Raw genomic sequence first — 27,051 nt, 5'->3', positions numbered from 1 at the left:
CCATTTTTGTCCACTGGGCTCTTTTGTGTCTTCTGTCTGTGGTTGGTCTTCATCCGATTACATGCTTTGTGCATTGTCACCTACAGCGTCACCTCTAGCGCCGCCTCGTTTAGTGAGAACTAGGCTACATTTTCCCTAAATGTTGAGGAAGTGGTTTGACAGACGGACTCCGCGCTCGAGGCTGCCGCACGAGCTTCCACATCTGGGATATAAAAAAAATACACCACCGGGTTCTGCTGACTGGTTTTAAGGAGGAAATATGACTGAAACTGAATGAGAATAAAAAAGAAGAAAAAAAAGCTGAATGAGACTAAACTGATCTGCAGCTGCTGAGAGGCTGAAGTGGTCGTGTTGGTGTTTTCCTCCAGTTTACTGATCCAACAGCAGCAGCAGCAGCAGCAGCATCTGCCCTGGGAGGAGGAGGCTGTCGGCATCGGTCCACGGAGCCGCAGGTACTGAAAGATTCATGTGGACGAGAAACCAGACGGAACGAGCTGTCAGGACGTTTCTCTCGCTCTCTGCCTCTTACTTTTAATTTATGCGACAGGAGCAGCCACTCACTGTGAATACATTTCTACTATGGTGCTATTTTTCCTCGAGAGTGTAACAAACAAACATGATGGACAGTGTCTTGTGTTATTCAGAGACATGTCTCTCTTTGACAGGTGTCCCACACAGAATTATCCAAACCTCCTGCCCCATTCATGGCAAAGGTATGTAGCCCTCTGCAGCTGTTTAATGCTAATACAGCAGAATCTACTGTATTAGATTAGCCTATAATCAGTAGATCTCACTGAATATAGGCTAATGTGGCGGGCTGGAACAAGTCCACATGGTGTTATGTTATGTTATGTTTATTTTATTTGATATGGACATCACAGGTACATTGAGACTGTCCCAGAGGACATACCAGATGCTTTGCTTGTTTGTATAGCCTACAGCACACAAGTTATTATGCAAACTGTTGACTGTTTAAGTTTATACAGTATATGTATGTATATAGATTGACATCAATGTTCACAATGGTGGACTTTTAGTGAAGTGTATCAAATCAAATGACTATATGATATCGGGCTGTTAAACTGTACAGCAATAGAAAGGTGGTTAAAATTGATGTTTTTGTAGTTTTCTAGTCAGTGGAGGTGAATATGACAACCAAACTTTAACATCAAGAATACAGTTATCAATAAATTATTTTTTAGTTCATATATACCTGGATGTAAATTGAGGATTTTTTTGTAGGTGGGTTTTCTATCAAAACTCAACACAGAAAACTAAATGAACAGTCCCTGCTCTTAAATAATCCTAAATTATATCGCTCTATAAGAAATTTAAGGTAATAACAGACCGGTTATGCAAAACAAAATATCTTATTTCTCACTTAACATGTGTTTATCTTGTAGGGTTGATGTCTGTATCGTTACTGTCTCTCTGCCTCTGCAGATGAACTGGGCAGCAGGTACTCAGTGTGTAGCCAAGGGAGACCACCGAAAACCCAAACCTGGGGAACTCATGTACCATAAGGGAGACATCCTCACTATTGTTGACACGAACACGGTACTGTCACGTTATAATGAAGCTACGTTGTTTGTTTAATGAGCAGAAGGGAAGTGATGGTGCCTGCATGTAGACCACCAAACATCCTCTTCTTTGTATAAGTCACCCCGTAACACGAGACCTTTGATCACTCTTTTGCAGAGGAAGGGGTTTTACACTGCCAGACACAACACCACAGGTGAGGAGGGACTCATCAGCTCCACCAACGTTCGTGAAAGAGAAGCTCTGCGTGTCGACCCGAGCCTCAGCCTCATGCCGTACGTCTCCTCTTCCTTTGAATATTACTTCTCCCTCTGACCTCTGTGTCATTATTGACTCTTGTAAATGTAAATCCATCCTGTGACTACACTGTGTGGGCTGACGTACTGTCTGAGGGTTAATCAGTGTGTGACTTCCTTTTTTGGTGTGGTAGCTGCAGCACGTATAGGTTTACTCTGTGGATTCAACTCTGCCTGTTGATGAACAGGATCTCTAAAATGCTTGTGACTCCTTTGATGTCCCAGTTGCATATGTATCAGCTTTATTTACAGAGACAAATGGTTTTTTTATGTGCTTCACTGTGGGCTTTCTCTCCTCAGTTGGTTTCATGGGAAGATCTCCGGTCCAGAGGCGGTGTGTAAGCTGCAGCCAGCGGAGGACGGCCTGTTCCTGGTGAGGGAGTCTATCCGCCATCCCGGTGATTATGTCTTGTGCATCAGTGTCTCCGGAGAGGTCATCCACTATCGAGTCATCTATCAGGACAACAAGCTGACCATCGACCACACGCAGTATTTCTACAACCTCATTGACATGATCGAGGTAAGAGAAGGGAGATTGAGTGTTCACAACATCTCTGAGGGTCTTTTATGTGAGGGTGAAATGAAAAACAAACGCATGGCCTGCAGACTAAGAGTATATTGTTCATTCAGATTCACCTGCGCTTTCTTCATTCACAATTCTGAGGATTTCAGGCATAGTGTCATCTACATCTAAGATGTAGGCCTACTGTGCAAGGAAACAGAAAGAAACCTCCCCTGCACTTGAAAGTTAAGCTTGTGGCCTAAATCAAAATTTAGCCAGATATTGCAGCATGCATAAATAATCAGTTAATTAATTTAGCTCAGCCACATTTCCTGTTTCCTCCGTGCTGAGTGGTTTCTAATCTGAGGGTCAGCTTGATTCGGTCTCCTTTCTCTGTATTTCACCTACTTAGTCCTCTCACAAAGTTTCATATTACATTCTGAAAGGACATGAACACCAACAACAAAATTTGATTCGTTTTGTTTATTCAATATCATGGTAGTTGACGGTTTGCACCTTGTCAGTGTGAAAACGCTCCCACACTTTAAGATCATTGACACTCTGATGACTGCTGTGTTTAAGTCAGAAGTGTTTGTCAGCCTGAAAACCACAAGTGTAAAAATATCATGTGTCAAACTGAGGCACTGGCAGGAAAAACTCATGACACCAGCTCTTTTACGGTTTATCTGTATTTAGCCTGTTTGTGTGTGTGTGTGTGTGTGTGTGTTAGGGCCCATTTGGAGGCAGACTCCACAGAGATAGCAGCTGGAGCTCTTCAACATCTTATCAGCGAGTGGCAGATGACTTCAGGCCTGAGTCAGAGGAACTGACTTAGTCCTGTGAGGAAACACAAAGGAGGATAGTCCAGATTAACATTTGGACTGACTCATGTTGTACTTTAACTGCTCTGCCCCAGTGCCTGTGGACTGCTGACAGTAAACCAGACTCCAATGTGTCACTGTAGATGAGTTCATAATCTACTGGTCCCCGCTCATACTCTACTGTACAGTCATTTTCAGACAACTCAACAAACTTCAGGATTTAAAGCTGAGACTCTTACAACTCAAACTGAATCAGGATCCAGGTCTGACTGCTCGAGGTAGTTCCAGATACAACCCTACCCTATAGCTCGAGCATTCGTTCACACATATGATCTAACAAATGTCCCACATTCACTCTAAACATAATTTTTTGTATGTATAGACATTTATTGACACACTTTGACATTTAGGGTCTGCATCCGTTTAGTTTCGGTAGAAATAAGATCTTGAAGGATGATGTTTTCAATTTCTCTCTGTCTCCTTCACTGCCTACCTGAGCTACACAAGGTCTTACTGGCCCAACCAAGGTGTTGTTATTACAAAACTGAGAGCTTTAGAGTCGATATTATCACTTGTCCAGATGTTCCTTAAAGTAGTTATCTCAGGTGAGCTGCTTGTTAACTACCTTTGATCAGCACAAGATGCCTGTCCTCCCCCTGGCGTCTGAGGTACTGGTACCTCAGCTGTCGCCAACACCCTGCTCTTTCAAAGCAGGGTGGTGTATCGAACTACACTCTGGATACACCACTTGTTCTCAGTCAGGAGGAGCTCAGCTCAGCTCTGGCAGCTCAGATTTAGTTCCCCATTGTTGGGTTTCTGCTTATTTTCCTGGTTTCCATCCCAAAGATTTCCCTCTTTTAACACTGTCACCTAATGTTTCCCTCGAACAGCTGTGAGCTTAGTATCTAAAACAATACATAGTATGACATATTCAAGTGTTAAACCAATGTAATCAATACAGAATACTCTTATACATACAGTATAGCCTATCATTTATCAGCAGAGGCCTTTTACATCTAAAACAAATGTAATCGTTTCCTGAACTCTACAAAAACATTAGAGACATTACACTGACACTTGACTATGTCTCTACATATTTTGTGTGGTGAAGTATGTCTCATGGCATCTTAAGGTGTATACATCAGCTTGTATTTTACTCACCACAGCACCGACCACAGGTTACAACTTCCTGAGTGCAGATAAAATGTTCTTTCAGAGCTCAAGGTCTCTGTGTCAAAGTTTCGGTGAGCTTTTTTACGTATTCTTTTGACCAGAAACCTCATGTACTTCATGTGGCCAAGCAATTTATAAACCGAAGATATCAGATGAAATTATGGTCTAATACCTGATTCATTTTTTGACTATCTGATTCTGTGTTTCCATGTTTGCAGTTCTACTCAAAGGACAAAGGATCTATTGCTACAACTCTTCTGAAGCCCAAACAAAAACAAGGAGCCAAGTCAGCTGAGTTAGAGCTGTCTAAAAGTAAGTTTGGTGTTATGACCTAATAAAACATTAGATCTATACAGCTGTGACTTACTTTCCTAGGACTGAAAAACTTTATAACCAGATCAGGGATTCTTTGTAAAATAATTTCCATATATCACTGTTGGTCATGTTAGTGTATCAGATAACAATGACCATAAAAGCAAGTAAATGAAGGAGGCAGGTTTACAGTATCATCCATGTCTCTCTTCTCTGCAGCTGGATGGCTGCTGGACATCACAAAGCTCACACTGGGAGAGAATATTGGAGAGGGGGAGTTTGGTGGTGAGCTTCCTTGTTTGTACCTTCATATATAGAACATATATGATAAACCGTGTGAATAATGTGTGTGATTCTCCTCTGAAGCTGTTTATGAAGGAGAGTACATGGGCCAGAGGGTGGCGGTAAAGACCATTAAATGTGACGTCACAGCGCAGGCCTTCCTGCAGGAGACCGCAGTTATGACGTGAGTCTTAAGTTTCATCGCTTTCAATTTTGCAACCTCAATCAAATTTCTTTTTTAGTCTTCTGAGGAAGTTTTGCATGAATTTCAGCTTCAATGTGTCTGCAATGTGTCAGCAATAAATGAACACAGTGTTTCCTCTCCTGTTGTTACTCTGGGCTCATGTTAGTTGAATGGGTTTTCTCTCATTTCAGGAAGCTCCAGCATAAAAACCTGGTGCGGCTGTTGGGCGTCATTCTTCACAAAGGACTTCACATTGTCACAGAGCTCATGAGTAAGGTACAGTGAACACATCATTAGTCAAAGGTTCTCAATGGAAATCTTCTCATCAGATAAAATGATTAAAAATAGCTTACATTGTGAATTTATCATATTCCATGTACAAATTCATAAAAAAAAAACACAAATAAAAGCATAGTAGTCAGTGAAATCCCATAGTTTTATTAAACTATTTGAACACAAACTTTGTGAAGAGTATTGTTACTTATAACACTAACTCCAACATCCTCTTAAAGGAGCCAATTAACTTTGTTTTGTCATGTTATTTTGTGTGTTGCAGGGAAACCTTGTTAACTTCCTCAGGACACGGGGACGTTCCGTTATAAACTCAGTGCAGCTGCTTCGCTTTGCACTGTGAGTTCATTTATTTTCATTCTGTGTATGTTCTCCACAGTAAAACATTATTATACTGTGTGCAAAATCCAGATTGTGTTGAGGGATGGTCTCTGTATTTTTGTACAGTGTGTTTGCTCAAAGTGAGAATTGCCTGTGTGTGCCGTCATGTTGATGTTGCAGCGATGTGTGCGAGGGGATGGAGTACCTGGAGTCTAAGAAGCTTGTTCACAGAGACTTGGCAGCTCGAAACATCCTGGTCTCTGACGACAGAGTGGCTAAGGTCAGCGACTTTGGTCTAACCAAGGTGGACTCCAAGGTGTCAGACAGTGTCAAACTGCCGGTGAAATGGACCGCCCCCGAAGCTCTGAGGAAAGAGGTCAGGTCAAATTACTGTTACATCACTTTTCATTTACCCTGGATTTGTTTTTTGTTTTTTATATCCTGATTAACCATAATAACCATTTTTCAATTTTATTTCAACTACAGCTTAGACAACACATTTTAACAATTGATTCTCTTTGATGTTGGGAAATTGACCCTATCTCATCACATATAAATCCTAGCAATCCTACATCACATAACCAACAAAGAAACATGGATTTTACACATTTTATGTTTTACTTAATTTAAAAGTAGAAATGACACAAAAAAATGGCCTTGTTAACATTATACCTTGAAATCAGTCATAATCCAGGTTGGTGTGACCTGATACAGATTTTTTCCATCAGAAAAAGCTACTACGTTTTTAATATTTTTTGTCCCTTGTGTTTGCAGAAATTTTCCACAAAGTCAGATGTCTGGAGTTATGGCATTCTTCTTTGGGAGATCTTCTCATATGGTCGTCTGCCTTACCCTAAGATGGTACGTAACACCAGCAGGTGCCACTGTTCATGTACTGTATGTGTGTGTGGGTGTGTGTGTCTAATCCACAGTCTATGGTCTAATCGTAGTCAAATTATCACAAAACTTTTTGAGTGAGAAACCGCAGACTTCACCCTTTTTTGTATCTTTCACTGTTTGTATAAATTACAACGGTTGACCCTGTATGGACTCTACAACATTTGACTTCTGACAAATGTTTGTCATCTCCCTGCCTTTCCACCCAGCCCAAACCCTGATAGGAAGGAGTATCAAGCTGTTACGTAACTCTGTTACTATGTCATGCAAGGATTCGCGGTCTATTACATAGTAGGCGTGTCAGTGGAAGAGCTGCCAAGCCGTAGTGGTCAGCTGTGTCACTATCACGTCACTGGATCAACTTAGTGCGTCTGAGCAGGAAACCACTCGAGGTCACTCGGATCCCTGTACTGCGTCAGTGAGGATAAAGTATCGCTATTGTTATGGTACATTGTGTAACATGTGCGGTAAACGTTACACAAACGTGTTAAAATAATCTCATTGTCCTCAGGAAGTCAACTAATCTTCTTCATGAATTGTTTATACTGGTAGGAAGGAAAGAGGCGATACTCTTTTCCAGTGTGGGCAGCAGGATCAGGATCAGGCAGCAATAATTGAAGGGGCAGTTAATGTGGCGTGGTCTTGATCTCTTTCACACCTTACGTAAAGTGGTGTCCTTTTAAATGCCAGTGAGTATCTCCTAATTACATCCTGTTTAACATGAACAGAGGCTGGTTTATGTGGGTTATGGCTGTTAACCCTTAATTAAACTCTTCACCTGTCAATTTGTTATCTGCTGGCACACAGAGCCAAAATTACAAAGGCAGAGTATATCGTAAGTGTTTTGCTTTACTCAGCCACACAGTACAAATAAGAGTACTGTACAGATTAATTGTGTTCATTTTGTCTTCTCAAATATATTAGTTATATTTTTCTTGTGTTCAGACAATTGAAATCAAGAGTGATGTTACCTGCTTGACAGTTTCGACTGTGACTCCAGTCTTCCTCAGAAGCGTCATCCGACGTGTTACTGACGTGTCATTTATCAGCTGGTCGGTACGGCGGACCTGTCAGAGTCCGCCGTACCGACCAGCTGATAAATGACACGTCAGTAACACGTCAGATGACGCTTCTGAGGAAGACTGGAGTCACAGTCGAAACTGTCAAGCAGGTAACATCACTCTTGATTTCAATTGTCTGAACACAAGAAAAATATAACTAATAGAGTACTGTACAGTTTGTAAAAGTGTTTATTATTTTATTTTAACAGAACCAAGCCAATATGATTTGTTTTAAATGTTTCTTTAACTTACCACTATTCACAATCTCTCAATTTATACCTCAATTTGCAAACTGACAACTCCACACTTTCTGCTTCTCTCTTTCCTCATTGCTCCTGATCCTGTAGTCCCTGAAGGAGGTTCATGAGAAGGTGCAGGGGGGTTATCGAATGGAGGCTCCCGAGGACTGCCCCCCCGGTGTTTACTCCATCATGATGTCGTGCTGGGAACAGGAGCCGCGCAGAAGACCTGCCTTCCACAAACTGAGGGAGAAACTTGAACGGGAGATGGGTAAACACAGCCCGAACCCTGGGTCGGAGCGTCGGGATGGGATCAGGTCTGGATCTGGCTGTTGATCTTGGTTGTCAATCATAAACTGACAATGATGGAAAAAGAGCACGGCCTCTTTTGGACAGCTTCTCCACACATTGCTGGTATCCTGTGTTGGCGAGCATCACACAAGAGGAACCAGCGGAGTAAACGTCCTCATACAGATAACACAACTGGATTCCTGAAGCACAGCGGATGGGACAAGACAGTGATTCTTGTTGTACCTTTTATGGAAAGGTTGTGCAGATGGAGCCAGAAATAAGCAAACTTTGCTCTAGCAGGTCTGAGCAAAGCAAAAAAGCAAAATTTTAATACTGGGTCTTTAATATCTCTACAACTCCTGGATGGACTGTTGTGAAACTGTACAGATATTCATGGTCCACAGAGGATAAATCCTGATCACTTGATTAGGATTTCTTAACTTCTCTTGTTCCACCAATTTATTTACATGTAACAAAAACTTTTGAAAGAATTGCCACGGCACTTTGAATATACTGTACGTTCATGTTATCCCTCACAATTAGTTTTAATAGCTTTGGGAAACCGTTTTCTTTTGAATGTAGCACCATCATCTGGTCAAATTTCACTTTGCACAGCAAGTTTGTGCAAAACATCCTCGGAAACCTCAGCTTTTATCAGTTGGCATGCTAATATTGTATATTGTAACTATGGTGACTATTAGTTAACATTAGACCCTCTTAAATCAGCATATTGATATTATTCATCATAATATTGATATTAGCATGCTGATGTTAGTGTTGCAGTCAAAGCATCACTATGCCTTCTTATCTAGCTGTAGACTCTTTTTCTTCTTCTTGTGAGGCACAGTCAAACCTCTCACTGTAATGATAAATAATTGCACAGCCACTATTTGTGACACTATGCCTGTAGAATAGCTGTTTCCAAAACATGCTCTCGCACTTTCCTCACAGGCTAAATCTGGTCAAATTGTACACGTTGTCAACAAAACATATGAAAGCCTAAAGCTAACAATGACTTGATCTCTCTAACAAGGACTACTGTCTGGTGCCTGATATAAAAGGAACTCCTTTGTGCCATAGACTCCCATCATTATCCAAAATCATTGAAAGTATACCAGTGAGCCACATGTTCCCTCAAATGATCTCTAGTACAACATCCTGCTGCTGTAACTAATGTGTATTAATCCCTGAATGAAAATAGTCCCCAACAAAAGCACTATTTAATCCTATTTGTACTGTTTGGTAAAAACATAAGTGCCAGATGTTTTAGGCAACTGTTTTTTTCTTTGTTAGAAAGGAAACAATATTTGTGGCCTCTTTTTTTAAGATTCATGTCTTCAGTAGGAAGAAATTTGTTTGAGAGTGAGAGACAAGTGGGAGAATACAGTACCACCAGTCTTATCTTTAGTGCCATAATATTACTTACATTGATTTTGAATGTCCTGAATGTCAGTTCAATAATTCACATGGAGATTTAATACAGGTGATTTTTAATCATGTCAGAGAAAAACATTATTACAGAGAAAGAGAAAAACAAAATATATATTGTCTGTAAGAAAGAGGGTGAAAAGAGAGAGATGAAGAAAAAGGAAAAATGTTTATCCTGGATTTAATCACAGATCAACAAAATCTGCCTGTATCCCAGCATTAATGCTCAGCAATATGCCGAGGACTCACGGCTTAATATGAAAAATATTTAAGTAAAGATTTTACTTATTGGTTTGAAAAAAAGGTTGGCATTTTGATGCAGATTGGGAGGATTTGACTGTTCATTTGTAGCAGATCCTCTGTAGGCCTTTGGTTAATTCTCCCATAAAATGGGTATTTTACAAAGTTGTTTACAAACTTTTTACAATGCTATCACCTCTTTGTCCTCCACACATCCACATACTTGGGGTGGACTTTGATTCAATTCATCCAAATTTGATCAAATTTGTTCAAATTGAATTCACTGCGTAAGACTAAATCAATGGGAAGTACAGTATTTATTACGACTTCCTCCTCCTGAATTTTGAGATTAGGAGCGACTTTGTTTTAGCTGCTGTCCCCTTCCTGCATCTCTTGGGATGTCTTGCTGTCAGTGCAGGTACAAAACGTTAAGTACTATTTTGACTTGATGCAGTTGCTAATTTTACATGCATAAATACTTATTCTATGTATTACTGGGCATGTATCACTTATTCAATACTGGTCAAAATCTTTTTAAAGTTTTTAATTTTTAAAAAGTCAGCACAAACGAAGCCTCTGTTTTGTTGGATTATTGTCACGTCACAAAACCAAATTAAAGTCAGAATTAAAGATGTCATTTGTTTTAAGTCGTCGTGAGCCTTTGTCTGTCCCAGGAGACAAACCTCAAATTGGGGCTTGATCCTTTATCTCTTGTCATACAGTGTGAGCAAGGGGCGGCCACTATTTGTTCAATCTGCTGTGTTTTCCTGAACCTTTCTAATGGGATGAGCAGTGATTTTCTGCACAAGGATTTATAAAGGAACCAAACGTTTAAAAAAAAAAAGATATTAAAAGATTTGCTGTATTTGATGAGGATGAGTTATATGTTATTGAGTAGTAGAGGTTTGTCAGTGTGTGGCTTTGTGGCACTGATGTGGGGATGTACTGTAGGCAAAGGGTTTTATCCTGGCATCCATGTTAATGAGTGAGCTGAGTCGTTTTTCTCAGAGTCTAATGACTTTTCAAGGTGTGCTTCTCTACTAATACGTAGTGAAGAGCTAATCTGTTGAAGCACTGGAATGGATAAGCAGAGTGAGTTGTTGTTTTCAGCTGTGGACAGTCAGTGCAGTCCATAAGCGGTGGGACAATAAGATTGTTTTTCATTTTTTCACTCAACTCAGATGTTATGAGAAATGGAGAATCACTATGTGCTTACTTCTGCAAATCTAACAATAGTCCTACAGTTATTGAGAGAGCAGCTGTAATTGTACAAATTAGGATCCTATGCAGTTTACAACATGACACTTCAGTTTGGCTAGATTCTGGTCACCTGAGGTCAAGGGCCAAGTCAAATGCCCTGCCTTCTGAGCCTTTAAGTACATAATATGTTCTTCCTAGAAAACTGTATCATCTCAGCAGCTGCTAATCCCAGGAGAGCTGCTTTCTCTGACAGATCCTGCACGAGCCAGGCTGCAAAATCTTAAAACAACAATATGAATCTAAATGGGCCAATATAAACTCCTCACTCTGCTGTTATGTGAAGAGACACATACTTTTTACCTCCTTTTATTTATTTATTTTTATTCTTTGTTACTTTAACAACTTTTAGTTTGTCAGTCGTGTGTGCATGTGCATGGCTGTGTGTGTGAGTGTTGGATCATGCAAACTAAAGCAAAGGAGAGAGTAACAGGTGAGCTGCAGGGTGCCAAGCCGGGAATGGGAAGAGAAAGCGCTGGCGTCCACACGGCCCCTCCCTTCTCAGACACACGCACCAGAGGCCCATGACTGAATCAGGCTCTGTAGGAAAGAGAAGGGAAAGGGGTAGAGAGGCACCACATACACACCCACTTGGGGTTTTCGCAAGATATATTAGTAATATTTTATAATGAAACACTTGAAAGTACTTTTATCATTGATACTTTTCTAAATCAATTATGATTAATGGCAGATTATCAAACATGCACGTAAGCTCTGCATTGCATTCTTCAAGGCATTTACAATGGCAACTGTAGGTAAAGAAATTAATCTAGCACTACAGTTTCTCATGTGCTCCAACAACAATCAGACCAAAACCTTAATGTCAAAACCGCACCTTTATGCAGTTGGTGCATCTTCTGCTCTGAGGCTGATTGCCCACACTGCTTAGGAGAAGTTTTCTACATTCGTTCAGGTCAACTGAGGTCAGGAGCTGATTGGTAAGGGATCAATAGTCTGGCCTGGAGTCAACAGGTTCACTGTCTACTAAAATGCCCTAAGAACCATGTTTAGCCTAGAACATGCTGTACAGTAATAAATAGGTCTGGCTTAACATGGTGCGTATAAGTTTTGGATTGGCCTCGTCACAGAGGACAGATCATATGTGTCTGAGTGGAATTACTGCACCAAACAGAGAAAGTAAACCACGTCTTCATTTAATCTCACATCCCTGGAAGTCAAACACAATAAATTACAATTCACAGGTAAATAATAACAATCCATACATTTACATAAACCAGTGAAACTGTTTTGCTGATGGAGACTAAATAAATATAGCTTCATGTTAATTGAACACAGTTTCTATATCCAACAGCATAGGGACTTTGACTCTTCATCATTTTTCTCTCACCAGCAGAAATACATTTTCTGAATCACATATTCACAACAGTTTGTTAATCATTAGACAAAAGTGCAGAAATACTCAGGTAGTGTTGTGCACCTAATATATCCCCAGTTTCATTTAAATCATTTTTTTTGTCATTGCAATTCATAATTCAGTTCAAAATAGATCATATTATTACATTGCACCTTCTAGTAAATCACTTTTAGGCACAAAATTATTTGCTGGTATCAGTTTCTTCTCCTATTTTATTAAGTGAGCCCAAGGTTTTCAAAATTATGCCTATTTTTAACAGCTCTACCTCTGTTGCATTAATGCACTCCGTTCAGTTGACCTGTATAACAATACTGTACATCATCCTGGGTATGTTGAACTTGCCTGGTAACAGAGGCCTTAGGTCAGAATAAGGAGGAAGACGTGGGCAGGTGCTGTCGTAACAAGCACACTGGGGGTGTGATCGGTCACCATGAGGACAGGGATTGGAGTAGGAGCTCAATGAAAGTGTTTCAGGCCAAGATGTACAGTGCGAGAAAAATGATGTTGTTGAAAACACTGAACAATGTAAACCTATTTAAGCTACACCAAGAACAAAGTGATCAACAGTGAAATTGGCGACGATATGTCCTCTTTAATATCTTGGACAGGATAACCCAACTGAACTCATTCTGACTCTTATCTTACAACTATGTCGCCATAATAACAATGGCAAATATTTGGATGCTACATGACAAGACAGGATGGACATGAACATACTGCCTTTGTGTAAGCTTACCCTGCTGAGGGGGCAGCACTAATTCAATTATGTGAACAAGGTTAAGACCAGTCTGTCTACCTCAATGTCTGACATTGGAGGTTCTTGCGTGACAAGGTGACTGACAGGGGGGCAAATAATGCCCACTGAGCTTAAAATAAGAAATATGCTTGACACAGTTTTACTGTGTTGGATTTTTATTATTTATGTGACGTCATTATTACTCAATGTGGGACTGAAACATACTTGAATTAAATTTACTGGAAGATTCATGTAAAACTACACACTGTTCAAAAAGACAGTGTATACTGTGTAACTGGCCATGTACATGTAGCTGTACAGCATTAATAACCCCAACCCTGACCTTACTATGGCTGTCCTGACGTGCACCTGGCGACAAACGAGTAATCAAGTCAATTTGGCTTCAGTCATGTGAGAGGCCATTAGCTTTAAAAAGCTAACTGTGATGTAAGAGTACAACTTTAACCACGACTTTGAAGGAAAAGGAAAGGGGGAAGTGTAGTTTCCAACATAAAGCTCTGTTAAAGTAATTTCAACTTACCTGAAAGTGTGAGGACTGGATTAAACAGTCTGTTTCTCCAAACTCCCTTCATTGAATCTACACTCAATACCTCATAATGGCACAACAAAACCAAAAAAGAGAAAGATGTGATCAGGTGTGTGGCTCACATCTGCATCTATCAGGTTTCACCACTTGGCTTATCAGGGCAAAAGCCAAGTAGGAATGAACTGCCCCAAAGCTCATGCAGGATTGATCCAGGGAGGGCAATAACATTTCTGCTGCATTGGAGGCTCCTATAAGAGCACAGTGGCCCCCATTATTCTTAAATGGAAGATGTTCGTAAAACAAAAAAAAACAGGACTATACTTGGAGCTGGCCACTCATCCAAAAGAACTGGAGGAGAAATGGTAAAAGAGATAACCAAGCGAAATGTGCCTCCAGGCTGCGTCAGATTTTACTTTGCTGCAAGAGCCCTAGCAGCGGTCCACCAACATTTGTCTTTGTAGATGAAAGAGTTCTGTGCATGTGTGCATGTATGAGTGTGCATGCACTTTTTACACGACAGAGAACTGGATCGCATGAATTCACCTCCACTGTCACGTTTCCACTCTCCCCCTTTCCCTCCACTTCAACTCCACCCCCCACCACCACCACCACCCCGCCTCCTCTCTCTGCAGCTCCCTCAGTAAGCTGCGCATTTACACATTAGCTGCGCATTTACCCCTAGTAGGATCAAGAGGACTTACATTGGCATCTGATAAAACTAAGCTGCTTGACAACTACACTGCTCCCTCTTAACCAATTTGTGCTCAATTAGAATAACGGAGAAACAGTGGAAGGACAAAAATGAATTAACGAATGAGGGGTGGGATAAATGAGCACCTTTGACCATCATTACTCCGTTGTTGACAAGGAGAGTCAGTTTGTCAACAGACAGAAGTGATGGTGTTTCTTTCCTACACTCTGGTTTTCTGCTCTGAAATTTTAATAGTTTATCATCTTAATTAGGGACAAATTATTTAATTAAATTATTTGTTTGACAGTGATATTTTGAATTTTTAACTGCATGTTATTATGTTGAATTTTTTTTCAGTTATAGGCTAACCTGAATTTACACCCACGACTTGTTGACTACTGTAATACCAGAGTTGCATTGAAAATAAAACTGCACATGTTGTGAACATACACAATATTTAGGCTTTCTTATTTGTCTTTTTTCTTCTTCTTTGCTATGCCACTGCACTAAACCTTTTCAGTAGTGTTTAAAGGAGCTATACAGTTGCCAACATTAGCATTATCAGCTGATTCTTCACCAGTGTAGAAGAAATGTTTTGACTTTAGCATCAAACTTTCTGGACTCAGCATGAGTTCAGAGAGCAGACCTCTTGTGTTGCGTCTGTTTCTTTCACTTCTTTTCTGTCACTGAAGCTTGCACTAGTGTCAGTCCAGTAGGACTACACTTTTTGATAACGAGACCCTTTACTGTCCACACTGCACTTGAGGAATAATGTTAGGACACTATCATGACCTAATGTTGTACCAGTATCAGTGAAACAGTGGCTGAGCTTATGTACCAAGGCAGGTGGAGCAATAGCAAACCCTGCAAGTCCACTTAAAGGATACCAACCTGATTAACAGTATTACAGCTACATGTACTCCTGTAGCAGTGTCACCTGGCATCTTTATTATCCAAAATGAAAAATGACTGCAAAGTCTGACAGTCTGCTCAGATTCTGAATTTGTAACAGCCCGCAGCTAGCATTGCTATGCTTCCTATTTGTTAGGATGTTCTGTCCAATCCTGTGTCTGTAAACAAACAAAAGAAAAGGGATACAGTAGTGATAATTGGTTACTGGCCAATACCTTTTATAGTAATATTAATAATGTCCATACTAATGATGACTAATGTGATTGGTAGCAGAAATACAAGTTTACATTCTGACCTAGAAACTGCCACGTGCATGAACAGCCACAACAACCCTGCTGTGAATCCAGAGAGTATTAATGCGAGTGTTAGTGAGAGTATAAAAAAAAACATTGGTTCATTTTGTCAGTGTTGTGAAATGGAGGAGAGACGGACAAGAATGACTTGGCAATAAAATCAGGGGGAAAAACACAACATCAGTGCATCATAGTTTTTCACAGGCATTAGTAGAAACTGGAGCCTTGAGCTGCTGGTATCAAGAAGATGAGGAGTGGGCTACAGGAGTCTGGTAAGATCCACTAACTTTCTAACTCCATAACAGCTGTTTTTGTTTGTTTGTTTTTAATTTGTATGCTTTCAGCAGCCTCCACTAAAGCTGCAACAGTTTTGAAACAAGGCAGGTTTGTTCCAAATTATAAATCTGCTATTTTTACCATTTTTATTTGAGTTGACAGGTTGTTCACAGACTGATCACACATTTAAAAAAAAATAATAATAATAATTTGGTGGAACAAAGGTAATAAAAATGTTTTGGTGGATTGTTTAAATCACCTTTAAATAAATTTCTATAAAAATTCAGAAATTAAAAGGTCTTATCAGATATGAAGAAAATCTGTACGTTGCACTGGATTTTACCTCTCATATTATCATTATAAAGTTTCCTTTTACATGCAGTTCCACGTGGTGATAATAATGGGGGGTGGGTGTGCTCCATTAAAACATTCAGCAGTTCTTTTGTCTTAAAAACAATAAATTTATGAAAGAAAGTCTTGTCCAGGCTTCATTAGCCCGGGCCTCCTCCTGTGGGGGTGAATGGAAATAACATTTAAAACAATTACTTGAGCAGAAAACAGCTGCCAATCACTCTTAAAGGGGAAGGATTCCAATTAATAACCCTCTCCTAATCCCCTCGTTTCACCTCCTACACCCTCCCTCAGCTTTGTCCACCTCTCCCTCTCCGTCTCCCTCCTCTTCCACTCTCCTCTCTGAGCTGGAGTGCATGGTGTCTCAACTCATTTGTTGACTGGTCTTTGCGCTGAGTGCTTTTACTTGCGTGCACTTTGCCAGAGTGTTTTTGTCAGGACTGTTTATCCCACACACAGAAACTCTTTTTGAGATATGTAAGGTGAGCAAAGCCGGCTGGGTGACTGTGAGCGGAGCACATAGCGGATCCGTGGAAGAGTGAAGTTGGAGGGTGAACAGGTGGAGCACTGGCATCAGCAGCTTCAACAGTTCAACCTATTTACTTCCAAGGGGTAAGATCTGACACTGTTTCATTTTACTAAGCTCTCGTAATTCAACTGTGTCACTTGCAAGTTCATTAAGTAAGTAAGTAAAAATGTTATTAAAGTGTCACAACAAGGTGCCCAGCCCTCATGGGCTTGCTGGCCAATACCTTTAATTAAACTGTAGATGTGATGTGAGAAGACATAGTGGTTTGTTCAATAGGCAAATCATGGGAAGGACTGAGCAGTTTATTAAAACTCCTGCTATTCTTTATGAAGTTTGCTCGTTTGCTTTTGTCTTATTTATCGCTTCTTAAATACAGGCAGAACATATTAGTTGACATCAGTATGAAATGCTAAATTCAGATGTATCTTTTCATACACAGAACACATACACACACATTTCTTATGGACCAAAACTTCAGACATGCCACATGTTGTACCTAAAAACTGTTTTCATACAATTTAAAGATTGAGATACTGGATACAACCACTATCTTTACTTGACAGAACATATTTTGACACCATTATGTCTCATTTTGTGAAAGTGAAAGAAATACACAGAATTATCTGTAAAATGTAATTTACAACATTAGTCTAATAGAAATCCTCTGATTTACACAGTGTCAAATCTGGGTTTGGTTTTATGAGCAGTGTTAATTAAATGTATATTGTAAAGTGTATTTCTGCAATTTATTTATCATAATTGACACTTGATGTGTTGGCAAGCCAAGTTGACAACTTGGCTGTTGTCCTTTCATTACAAATGCCTACAGTCTCCTATCAGCATACTTATCATTAAGCACTTAGCTTAGAGTCAAAGGGATAGACTGCCACTCTGCAACAGGTCACCGGTTAAGATACGTGAAAGGATGAGCAGAGTCATCTGAGGTAACGAGGATATGTGACCTATTATCCTACCCTTAGTCCTTCACTTAAACACCTTTTCTCTGAACTCAGGCCCTGGTCAGTGTCCAGAAGCTCGAATGCATTTATCACTGGATACCATGAGCATGGTGGACGACAGCTGCCTCTCACCCAGCAACTTCCATGAAATGGGGAAAGGCGGGGGCTTCGCTGCGGGAGGTCGCGTCCACAGCATTGATGTCATTCTCGGTTTCAGTAAAGACCAGGACTCCCTGCTCAGTCCGGCTGGGGCCTCGGGACCTCATAAAGTGGACATAGAGGGCCTGTCTGAATCTGGGAAGCAGCAGGAGCCCTCGTCGCACCCGTCTTACAGTGGGCACCTTGCTTCTCTGAGAAACGGCAGCACAGAGCAGCATCAGCAGCATCAACAGCATCAACAGCAGCATCAACAGCATCAACAGCATCAACAGCAGCAGCAGCAGCAGCAGCAGCAGCAGCAGCAGCAGCAATACCATGGTGAGAGAAGCTGATGGTAATGCTGGCCTCCATCAGAACAAAACAGAGTTTATTCTACCAACACAGAGCACTTAGTTTCACTTCACCAGATATTCATTTCAGTTGCCTCAGAGTTGAAGTTTATGAATCATGTGGGGGGGGGGTTTCTCTTCAAAACATATGTGATGGTCAAGAATATTGATTGTACAGCAACTCTGGTCTTGGAAAGCCAAGGAAGATAGAATTGATTTTACTGCACTGACACTAGGTTACTGACGTCTCTGAGCAAACATAATAAATCTTAAAGCTACTTGACTGCTGACCATGACCGTTCAGTCTATCATGGTCAAAACAAAACTTTTCAAAAAAGAACTGGCCAAGTTTATTCCTATAAAATTGTATTTTCAAGCCCTGTGATTTTTTACAATTAGGAAACATATAAAACACAACATGTTTAATAGTCATATATTTAAAAACAAAAACAAAAAAAGCACCTTTTAAACTTTCGGTAAAACATTCACTAAAGATAGATCCACACAGATGTAGATAGGCAATAAACAATCCACAATATGCAGGTGTTAATTGCAATGAAACAATTATCCATCTTTCTAAAATGAACAGATAAATTGTTGGAGAAATAGTCCTGTTCCTGTGTGTTTACAATGTGGACATAAGCTCTGTGACGTGCAGTAATTAATTGTTTTTTTTGTTTGATTATTTTTGGCTATTCTTTGTCACACAGTAGCAACTAATTAATGAGAGGTCTGACCCATGTAGATGCAGCAATTTTAGTCCCAATGTATCACACGCGTTTGGAACCAGATTCAAAATCATTGTGTTATATATTCGTTGTGTCGTGTGGAGCCTGTTGCATTAGCTGTGAGAACTGTGCTGGCTGAGATTGAGAGATAAATCACAGAACAAGATGGTGTAGGGGGGTTTATGTCCCCGAGCACAATCCCATCCCCTTGTGGAATTCCCCTAATCTTCTCTTCTGTGCAGATTAGATTGTACAGTAGTTCATTCGGGTGTTGTTATCGTTCTGTCTCAGGATCAAATTTGTCACGTTTAATCTGAAGCTATTTTCACATGCAGGATCTGGCAGGTGGTTCGTGATTTGGGGGTAAAACAACAAAAAATATATAATTTTCATGAGCTGAAGATGGATATAACCTCAAAGCCTTACAAGCAAAGTGATTATAAGTGATTCAGATTTTAGCAGCTGAATTTAGGGGGACTTTTTTCCCCCCCTTGATTAACGTACATCAACACCAATGACATCACCCTTTTGTATGTAACTACCCTCTGAAGTCAGCCCAGTTCCTTCTGAATGAACAACTTTTCAGTGTTCGGTGTCAGTCAACACCCCCCCCCCCCCACCACCACCACCACCACCACCACCACCACCACCCCCGACTCTGTACTGAGATGTTCTGCTGGCTGATAAACAGTGGGCAGCCTTCAGACCGGCGGCTGTGATGGGCTGACAGGCCAGGAGCTGGTCACTGAACCAGACCTGACCTCTGCCTTTGTCAGAGCCTGGCCTTTGTCATAGCTGCTTAATGAGAGGTGGATAAATGAACCCCCCAAAATCCTCCTTTGCCTTTGCCTCTGCTCCTGTTTGCCCCCCCCCCCCCCCCCCCCCCCCCCCCTCCTTTTCTCTCCATCAACACATCCTATTAACAGAAACAAGCTCACATTTATATACATTTACCCACAGGTTTATTGAAGCACTGAAAGGACAATGATGATTTTGTCAGCATGTACTGAACAAACAAAAACTACAACCAATCAGGAAAATTTAATTTTGAGCTTAGGCTACTGTAGCATGTGGGTTCATTATTGACTTTAGAAACCTGTGGGTGGAGACCAAAAACAGAGCTAAAAGATGTCAAATATTGGACTTACATTCACCAGGTGGTTAGGAACACTAAATGAATGTAAATATTTGTCTGTAATAAGTGAGTAAAAGGCAACCAAATAATCAATGGTTCCACATGCTCTTTATCCGAAAAAGCAAACATATGGATTTTTTCCCCCTGTGCAACTGTTTTGTAGTTAGTTTTTGAAGTTTATGTTTTTACTGAAGACTTTGTATTTCATGCAGTTGTACAGTTGTACTGCTTACAGTTGACTACATTAAGAATATCTTTCACTGAACTATTTTTTATGTCAATTAGACATAGACGACTCTCTGTAACTGACAGCTAGTTCACCACAACCTGAATGGTGTATTGTATTTACCTCAGTTAGGTCGGACATTGGCAGACATGTGGAGAAGCTTGAGCAATTGATCTAATGGCTGGATCATTATCTTATCTCTATTTTGTTTAGGCCTACCTCATGTGTGTGCTTAGATAAATACCAGATCAGCGGATAATCTTGTTCTGACAGAGTTGAATACTCACTACATTCTTTTCCAGGTTATATTTCTGTTGCTCCTCTGGTTTTGACAATGATTTACAGAAATATTACCAAAAATTAGATGAATAGCAAGAAGAACAACTGAGACAAAAGCTGAGGAAGGTTATCTGAGGAGAAGAGCTTGTGGTGTCTGTGGACTGTAGATTGTCACTGGCTGATGTTGTCAAATGTGTTGACATTGTCATGTTTTGAATGTATTTTAGCAAAAGCTGCTTTAATTACACTGAACTATAGCTACTGTGGGAATTGACTAGCGGTGGCTTCACAGTCCTGTGTCAGAACAGAAGGGAACATTTTGATTCCAACATCTTTTTAAAGACAGTTTACCTTTGGAGAAGATAAACACTGGAAACAAGTTTTCTAAATCCGATTAGGAATGTTTTTGAGCTTCATTGAGGTTCAAGGGATTGCTTGCTTCACTGACCTACAGTAGCCTATTGTTGCAGGTGTCAAACTAATGTTTGCTCTACTGGAAAGTGGGCACTACATTCTTCATTTCAACCAACCATTCTGCTTTTCCTTTCCTCCACATTTCAGTCTTAACACAATATATTCAGACAGCGCCAACGCATGTACAATCCTCAATAGATGATAAACATTTGAATATGGAAAACTGTACAAATAAAATGCCCACTCTTGGTTTATGTTTCTCCTCTACTGAACAGATACCAGCCTGTTTACAAATAAGTGTGATGAGGAACTAAGTGAGCTGAGGAAGAGCGCAGACAGTGATGAAGGCAAGTCTCCAGAGCCTTGCAAGGACGATCAGCCCAAGAAGAAACACAGGCGCAACCGCACCACCTTCACCACCTACCAGCTGCACGAGCTGGAGCGTGCCTTTGAGAAGTCCCACTACCCAGACGTGTACAGTCGAGAGGAGCTGGCTATGAAGGTGAACCTGCCTGAAGTCCGAGTCCAGGTAGGAATAAACACAACATCAGAAGCACCAACACAGACTTAGATAAACAAGTCTTTACTTAAACCAAATGGGCAATTGATTTGCAGTTGATTTGCAGCTTTCCACAAGCATAGCTACAGACAACAATCAGTAAAGAAACATTAAGAAGCATAAGGACACATAAAATCAATCCAAATCAATATCATAAAAATTCCAATGAATAAAATCCCATAAAAAAAATACAATACATAGAAATTCAAAAGAAATTAATCGATTTCATTTAAAATGGGTGGGGTCTGTGTTTAAAAGCTTAATAGCTGAAGGGAATAGACATAATGATTTGTTTTGCTCTTGCAAAAGAAAAAAAATGTTATGCATTGGGCACATTATAGCACATTATAGCATTGACCAGAAGGCAACATTAAAAACGCAGTCGACAAAATGTGGTCTAAGTATTTTTGCTTACAGTAATAGGCTGCTTGTTTCTCCCAGATTGTGCACAGATTCCTCTGCCGGACACCAATAATCTTAGAACACACTTTGGTTAAACTGTTCTTCTCCTTCACAGTCAACCAATTAAACCAGCACATAAAGGAAAACGTTAAAAGGCTTTCAATAAAAGAATGATAAAAGTTGCACAAAATTATATTACAGACAGCTCACAGGTCAGCGCAGTGTTTTCTTTGAATTTGAGCTGTGAATCAAATACGTATAGTGCCAAGATAGATACCGATCAACAATCTGAGCCTCTTCAGGATGGTGCTTGCTCTTGGCGTGTCTTGACTTTGCCTTAAGTCGACGATCAGTTCCTTAGTTTTTGACACAGTAAGGTCTGAAAAATGATCGTCACACCATTTAATGAAAGCAGCCTGACCATGATCTGAACCTCGGCCCTGGAGAAGAGTAAAGGGCGGTGTCATCAGAGATTTTTATGATGTAGCTGTCCTCTTGTGATGTTGAGTCTATAACAACACAGATCCATATTTACCTTGTGTGGGTTCTCATATTAGATATTTTTTTTAGTTTTTTTCAGTTTATGTTTTAGAGCAGCACCACAATAACACTGCAGGTATAGTAAATTATGTTACTGGCTTTGTGCTATTGTTCTCATTGGGTAATGATCTTACACGTTGGCTTTTACCTGAGTTAAATGGTTGTGGTTCCAAACTTGCCAAGCTTTTGGGCTTATAGGCTTGCAAGTGCTCAGGTGAGGAGATTGCACTAGGTAGTTACACAAGCAGAATGTGTGTCTCCAAGTGTGGAATACACTGTGCCAATGTTGTATTGAGCATATTGAAACAAGAAGCAGGGACTGAAGGGCTGAGCTAGGTTGCAGGTTGCAGTGCGAAGCAACAAAACATGTTTTTTTTTCTTTTTCTTTCTTTCTTTTTTTTTTTACAAACATCTTTTATCTTGAGTAGAATTTATCTGAATTTGACATTTAGATGCTGGTTTCAGGGTTGTGTCAATGGAGAATCCCCAGAATCCTAATCTATTTCCCAGTTGATCTTCATCACATTTTTCATTGGTCAACACACACTGACAGTCCTTCCAGGGTTTGTAGCTTCAACAAAGAGAGTGAGATCCAGAAATATAGTATAGATGATATATAGCCTGGTTGAGTCAATAATAACTTGATTTTGTCGTCCAGGTTTGGTTCCAGAACCGCAGAGCGAAATGGCGTCGGCAGGAGAAAATGGATGCCAGCACAATGAAGCTCCATGATTCGCCCATGCTCTCCTTCAACCGTCCGGCACCAGTTCACACCAGCATGGGTCCAATGACCAACTCCCTCCCTCTGGACCCCTGGCTGACCTCTCCCCTGTCCAGTGCCACGCCAGTCCACAGCATCCCAGGCTTCATGGGTCCACCTCAAGGCCTCCAGCCCAGCTACCCCAGCCACAGCTTCCTCAACTCCACTCCTCATCCTTCTCATCCTCCTCATCCTCATCCTCCTCATCCTCATCCTCCCCATCCTCCTCATCCTCATCCTCATCCTCACTCTCATCCTCACTCTCATCCCCATCCATCCATGAGCCAGGGGATGCAGAGCATGGCCCCTCCTCCTTACCAGTGTCCGGCACCGTACCCTGATACATGTAAATACCCTCTGGAGGACGTGGACCAGCGCAGCTCTAGTATCGCTGCACTGAGAATGAAAGCAAAGGAACACATCCAGTCTATGGACAAGACCTGGCAACCCATGTGACTAACAAACCTGGCAGTCCATGTGAGTGACGGCGGGAAAGGGAGATGCTAAAGTTGCATTTCGGGGTGGCAAACATTATGTACAATGTTGGAAAAATTGCAGTGACGTGTCCGTTACACATGGATCACAGGAAATGGATTTTGAACTGTGAAGACTTGGGATTTTAGGACTTTTAGTTTGGACTTTCTTTCTACTTTTTCTTTTTTTTTCCATCTCAAGGACATGAAGCAGACAACTAAAATCTGAACTGTTAACTTTACCTTGTTCTCCCTCCAATCTGTAGCTGTCATATGTTGCTATGTTTGCTGCCAACTGTCAACAAACGCCCTTCTCCATGGTACTAATCACAATTTACAACCCATATAGACCACTTTTTATACAAACTACTGGAATGATTCACCAGTCCACAGGTTTATTCAAATTCTCATCAGCTCATCTTCTGATATTGGCAATATTGGCATATTGTTTTTTTTTTTCAAGGGGTAATTGAACCTCTGTGAGAAAAATCATCATCTCAATGTCTAGCATGGTTAATACCCATTGTGGCTGCTCAATTCAGAGGGCAGCAGTTAAGGAACACGTGCCATAATATTAAAAAAAACAAAAACACCTAAATTAATCACTGCTGTAGGTATTACAACTTTTTCTCATGATTGTTCCTCTACCTGAGTCAACCATCAGATTGATTGATTTTGACAGAGCATCACATTCTGATGATGATTCTTTGCTTTTCCCATTTTCATCAGCAAGTTTGTGTTTTTACTAATTAATCCAATTGTCGAATTTTCATGGGTCAGCTCATCAGAGTTTCAGAGTAGTTTGTGAATGAAGGCCCGATCCGGGTTTAATGTCAGAGCAGCTTTTTAAAGAAAATCAAGGCGAGGCAATTCATGTCTCTGACTGTGTAAATGCACCTCTCTCACTCAACTCTTGATTTAGGCTGTGTTACTGGTTTTCAGTTCATTTCACACTCATGGTTTATGTTGCTACCTGCTGCCCACATTAAAAATTTGAGCCTATAGTTTATAGTTACCCTGGTATAACTGGAGTGGGAGGGAATCCAGGCAGAGGGAATTCTCACACTTACGGTGTCACAGAGTTTAAAAATAGATGATTGTAGTAAAGTCAGAGATATGATGGCACCTTCTGAATGGACCAGGGCTGAGAATATACCAAAAAAAATAATCCTGCAAGATTATAATCTTTTTCTGATTTGAGATGCTTTAAGGAAAGAAGGAAGCTACTGTAGGAAGGAAGGAGGCAAGGAAGGGGGGATAAAAGGAAGGGCAGTGAGTGGAGTAACCCTCTTTTTGCTTGAGTGGCTGTTGGAGGTGAAAACCTGTTGGCAGCTCAGTGTTGGGTGGCTGCGTGTACGTGCAGGGCAGCAGAAAGAGCCCTGTGTGATGCGTCACCCCACATAGTTTAGTCTTTGTTCGGCACAATTGATCCAAGTGTATCCTCTTTGTCTGAAACCGAAGGGGGGGAAACGGTCTCAGGCTGCACTAAATAGGCCCTTGTAACCATTTTGTCATGGAAGTTTTTTTTCTCTTTCTCAATCAAAGGAAGAGAAACATGGATTGTAGCTGCTACGGTCATTAGTGACACAATATTGGTTTTTTACCATCTGTTACAGAGTTAAGCTCCAATTGTGTTAAAGGTAGAGAGGATCATTTCTAAACAGTAGCTTATATTTCTTTTGACTAGAGCTAAATTTAGCGGTGTTTGGTTTTGGAGCAAGAGGGAGGGACAATCCCTAATATTTAAGTGCAATTTTGTAGTGTCTTTTATATCTTTTTTTTATGTTTTTTTTTTTTCTAAAAGGAGACTCATTTTCCCCATGACTGCCCATTTGTATGGTTGTGATGTTTCTCTTGAATATGATGTGAAAATTGTGCTGACAGCAACTTATGAATACAGCTACTACAACAACAACAATAACAACTCCAAAAACAGCAATATATATATACCGTATTGTCATTTCTGGATCACTGGAAAAATCTGTTGTTGTACTATTCAGAGAGGGAAAACATAGTGTTACATCTGCTGCTCATCAGTCCTCATGTAGTTTCTTTTTATAATGTTGTTGGTAAGTGATGTTTAAACTCCCTGTTGGACAGTGCCAGGACCACTGAGGAAATGAGGATTACCTTGCACATTAAGAGCTTCTTTAGGATGCTATGTGATTTTGGACCAAGAATAAGCCAAAGGTTAGACAATGGACAAATGTGCACTAGATATTTGCCAGTTTTTTTTGTTTCTTTTTTGTTGTTCGTTTATTTTTTTAAATGTGAAAATCAGGATATTGTTTCCTGTATGGCTGTTTTGTTTCTTACATGTTGTAGTTATATCTGTCTTAGTGATATCATTGTTTTCTTTCTTTTTGATTTTTTTTTTTGTCTGGATCATTGATGTCCATATTCTGGAAAGAATGAAGATCTACTGAAAATAAATATAGTTTGGTAGAATGTATCTCCGCTTTCTCACTGCAGTGCTTTCATGTTGACCTGTGCACTCATTCCCACATAAGTCACCGTATTTTTTTTTCTTTTTACCCCACTAAGTCTAAAGAGCAATCCAAGATTACGACTGTATAATCGTTATCATCTGACATACATAAGCAGAGACATTTTCTTTCTTTTCCTCTAACACTTGTGCTCTCTCTCTCTCTCTCTCTCTCTCCCTCCTCCTGTCATATAAGAGCTCTTTCTCTCTTTTTCCTACCCCTCCCAATCCTCTCTTCTGTTCCATGGCTTGGTGGCAGGGTGCCAGCCTGTTAGGAAGATGAGACTCCAATCAATCAGGGCTTCCCAGGGGGGCCTCTGACCGCAGGGCCCGGCTCCCTAATTGCCCCCAGGGCCGTCAGGCTCAGCCGCTGCAACACATGTTCACAGAGGGACCGGTGCCGCCATGCTAGCTGCTCTCCTCAGCGTGTGAATCACTTTCCTGGACAGATGGAGGCCTGGAAGGACCTCACTTCAAGAGCCATATGGGTAGGCCAGTGGAAGTAACAGGCCAGCGTCCTGGAGTGATTAGATACTGCATTACAACAGTGGTGTGTTGTTGGTTAAGCATCCAATTAGGCCAAGAATAAATACCCACTGGCGTGAGGAAGCACAGAAGGTTTTTAGCAACACATACTGCTGATCTGAAGGCATTTACAGATGCTACAAAAGACCCTAAACATCTGGATCAGAAAATATTGTCTGCTTCACAGTGTAAAAATGTTGACCTTGTTTTTCAGAGTGGGCATTTTTTTCAAAC

The 27,051-nt window shown here is 40.6% G+C and overlaps 2 protein-coding genes across 2 annotated transcripts; both read left to right on the top strand.

The window, feature by feature from the left end:
- The first annotated feature begins 185 nt into the window (after positions 1-185).
- Positions 186-8,718, top strand: matk (megakaryocyte-associated tyrosine kinase). The gene is made up of 13 exons (XM_083969561.1): positions 186-452; positions 666-713; positions 1,444-1,557; positions 1,699-1,814; positions 2,136-2,355; positions 4,550-4,643; positions 4,863-4,928; positions 5,010-5,109; positions 5,301-5,385; positions 5,666-5,739; positions 5,902-6,097; positions 6,496-6,582; positions 8,027-8,718. Exons 2-13 carry the CDS (start codon positions 705-707, stop codon positions 8,252-8,254), a joined length of 1,389 nt encoding a protein of 462 aa, XP_083825687.1. The 5' UTR covers positions 186-452; positions 666-704; the 3' UTR covers positions 8,255-8,718.
- Positions 8,719-17,883: 9,165 nt separating this feature from the next.
- On the top strand, positions 17,884-23,790 carry rx1 (retinal homeobox gene 1; the record flags this gene model as incomplete). The annotated part of the gene is made up of 3 exons (XM_083969866.1): positions 17,884-18,136; positions 21,349-21,602; positions 23,233-23,790. 3 exons carry the CDS (start codon positions 17,884-17,886, stop codon positions 23,788-23,790), a joined length of 1,065 nt encoding a protein of 354 aa, XP_083825992.1.
- Between the last annotated feature and the right edge of the window lie 3,261 nt (positions 23,791-27,051).

The sequence above is a fragment of the Trachurus trachurus genome, assembly GCF_905171665.1.
Source record: "Trachurus trachurus genome assembly, chromosome: 4".
NCBI classification, from domain to species: Eukaryota; Metazoa; Chordata; class Actinopteri; order Carangiformes; family Carangidae; genus Trachurus; species Trachurus trachurus.
This window is presented reverse-complemented; position numbering and strand designations above follow the sequence as displayed.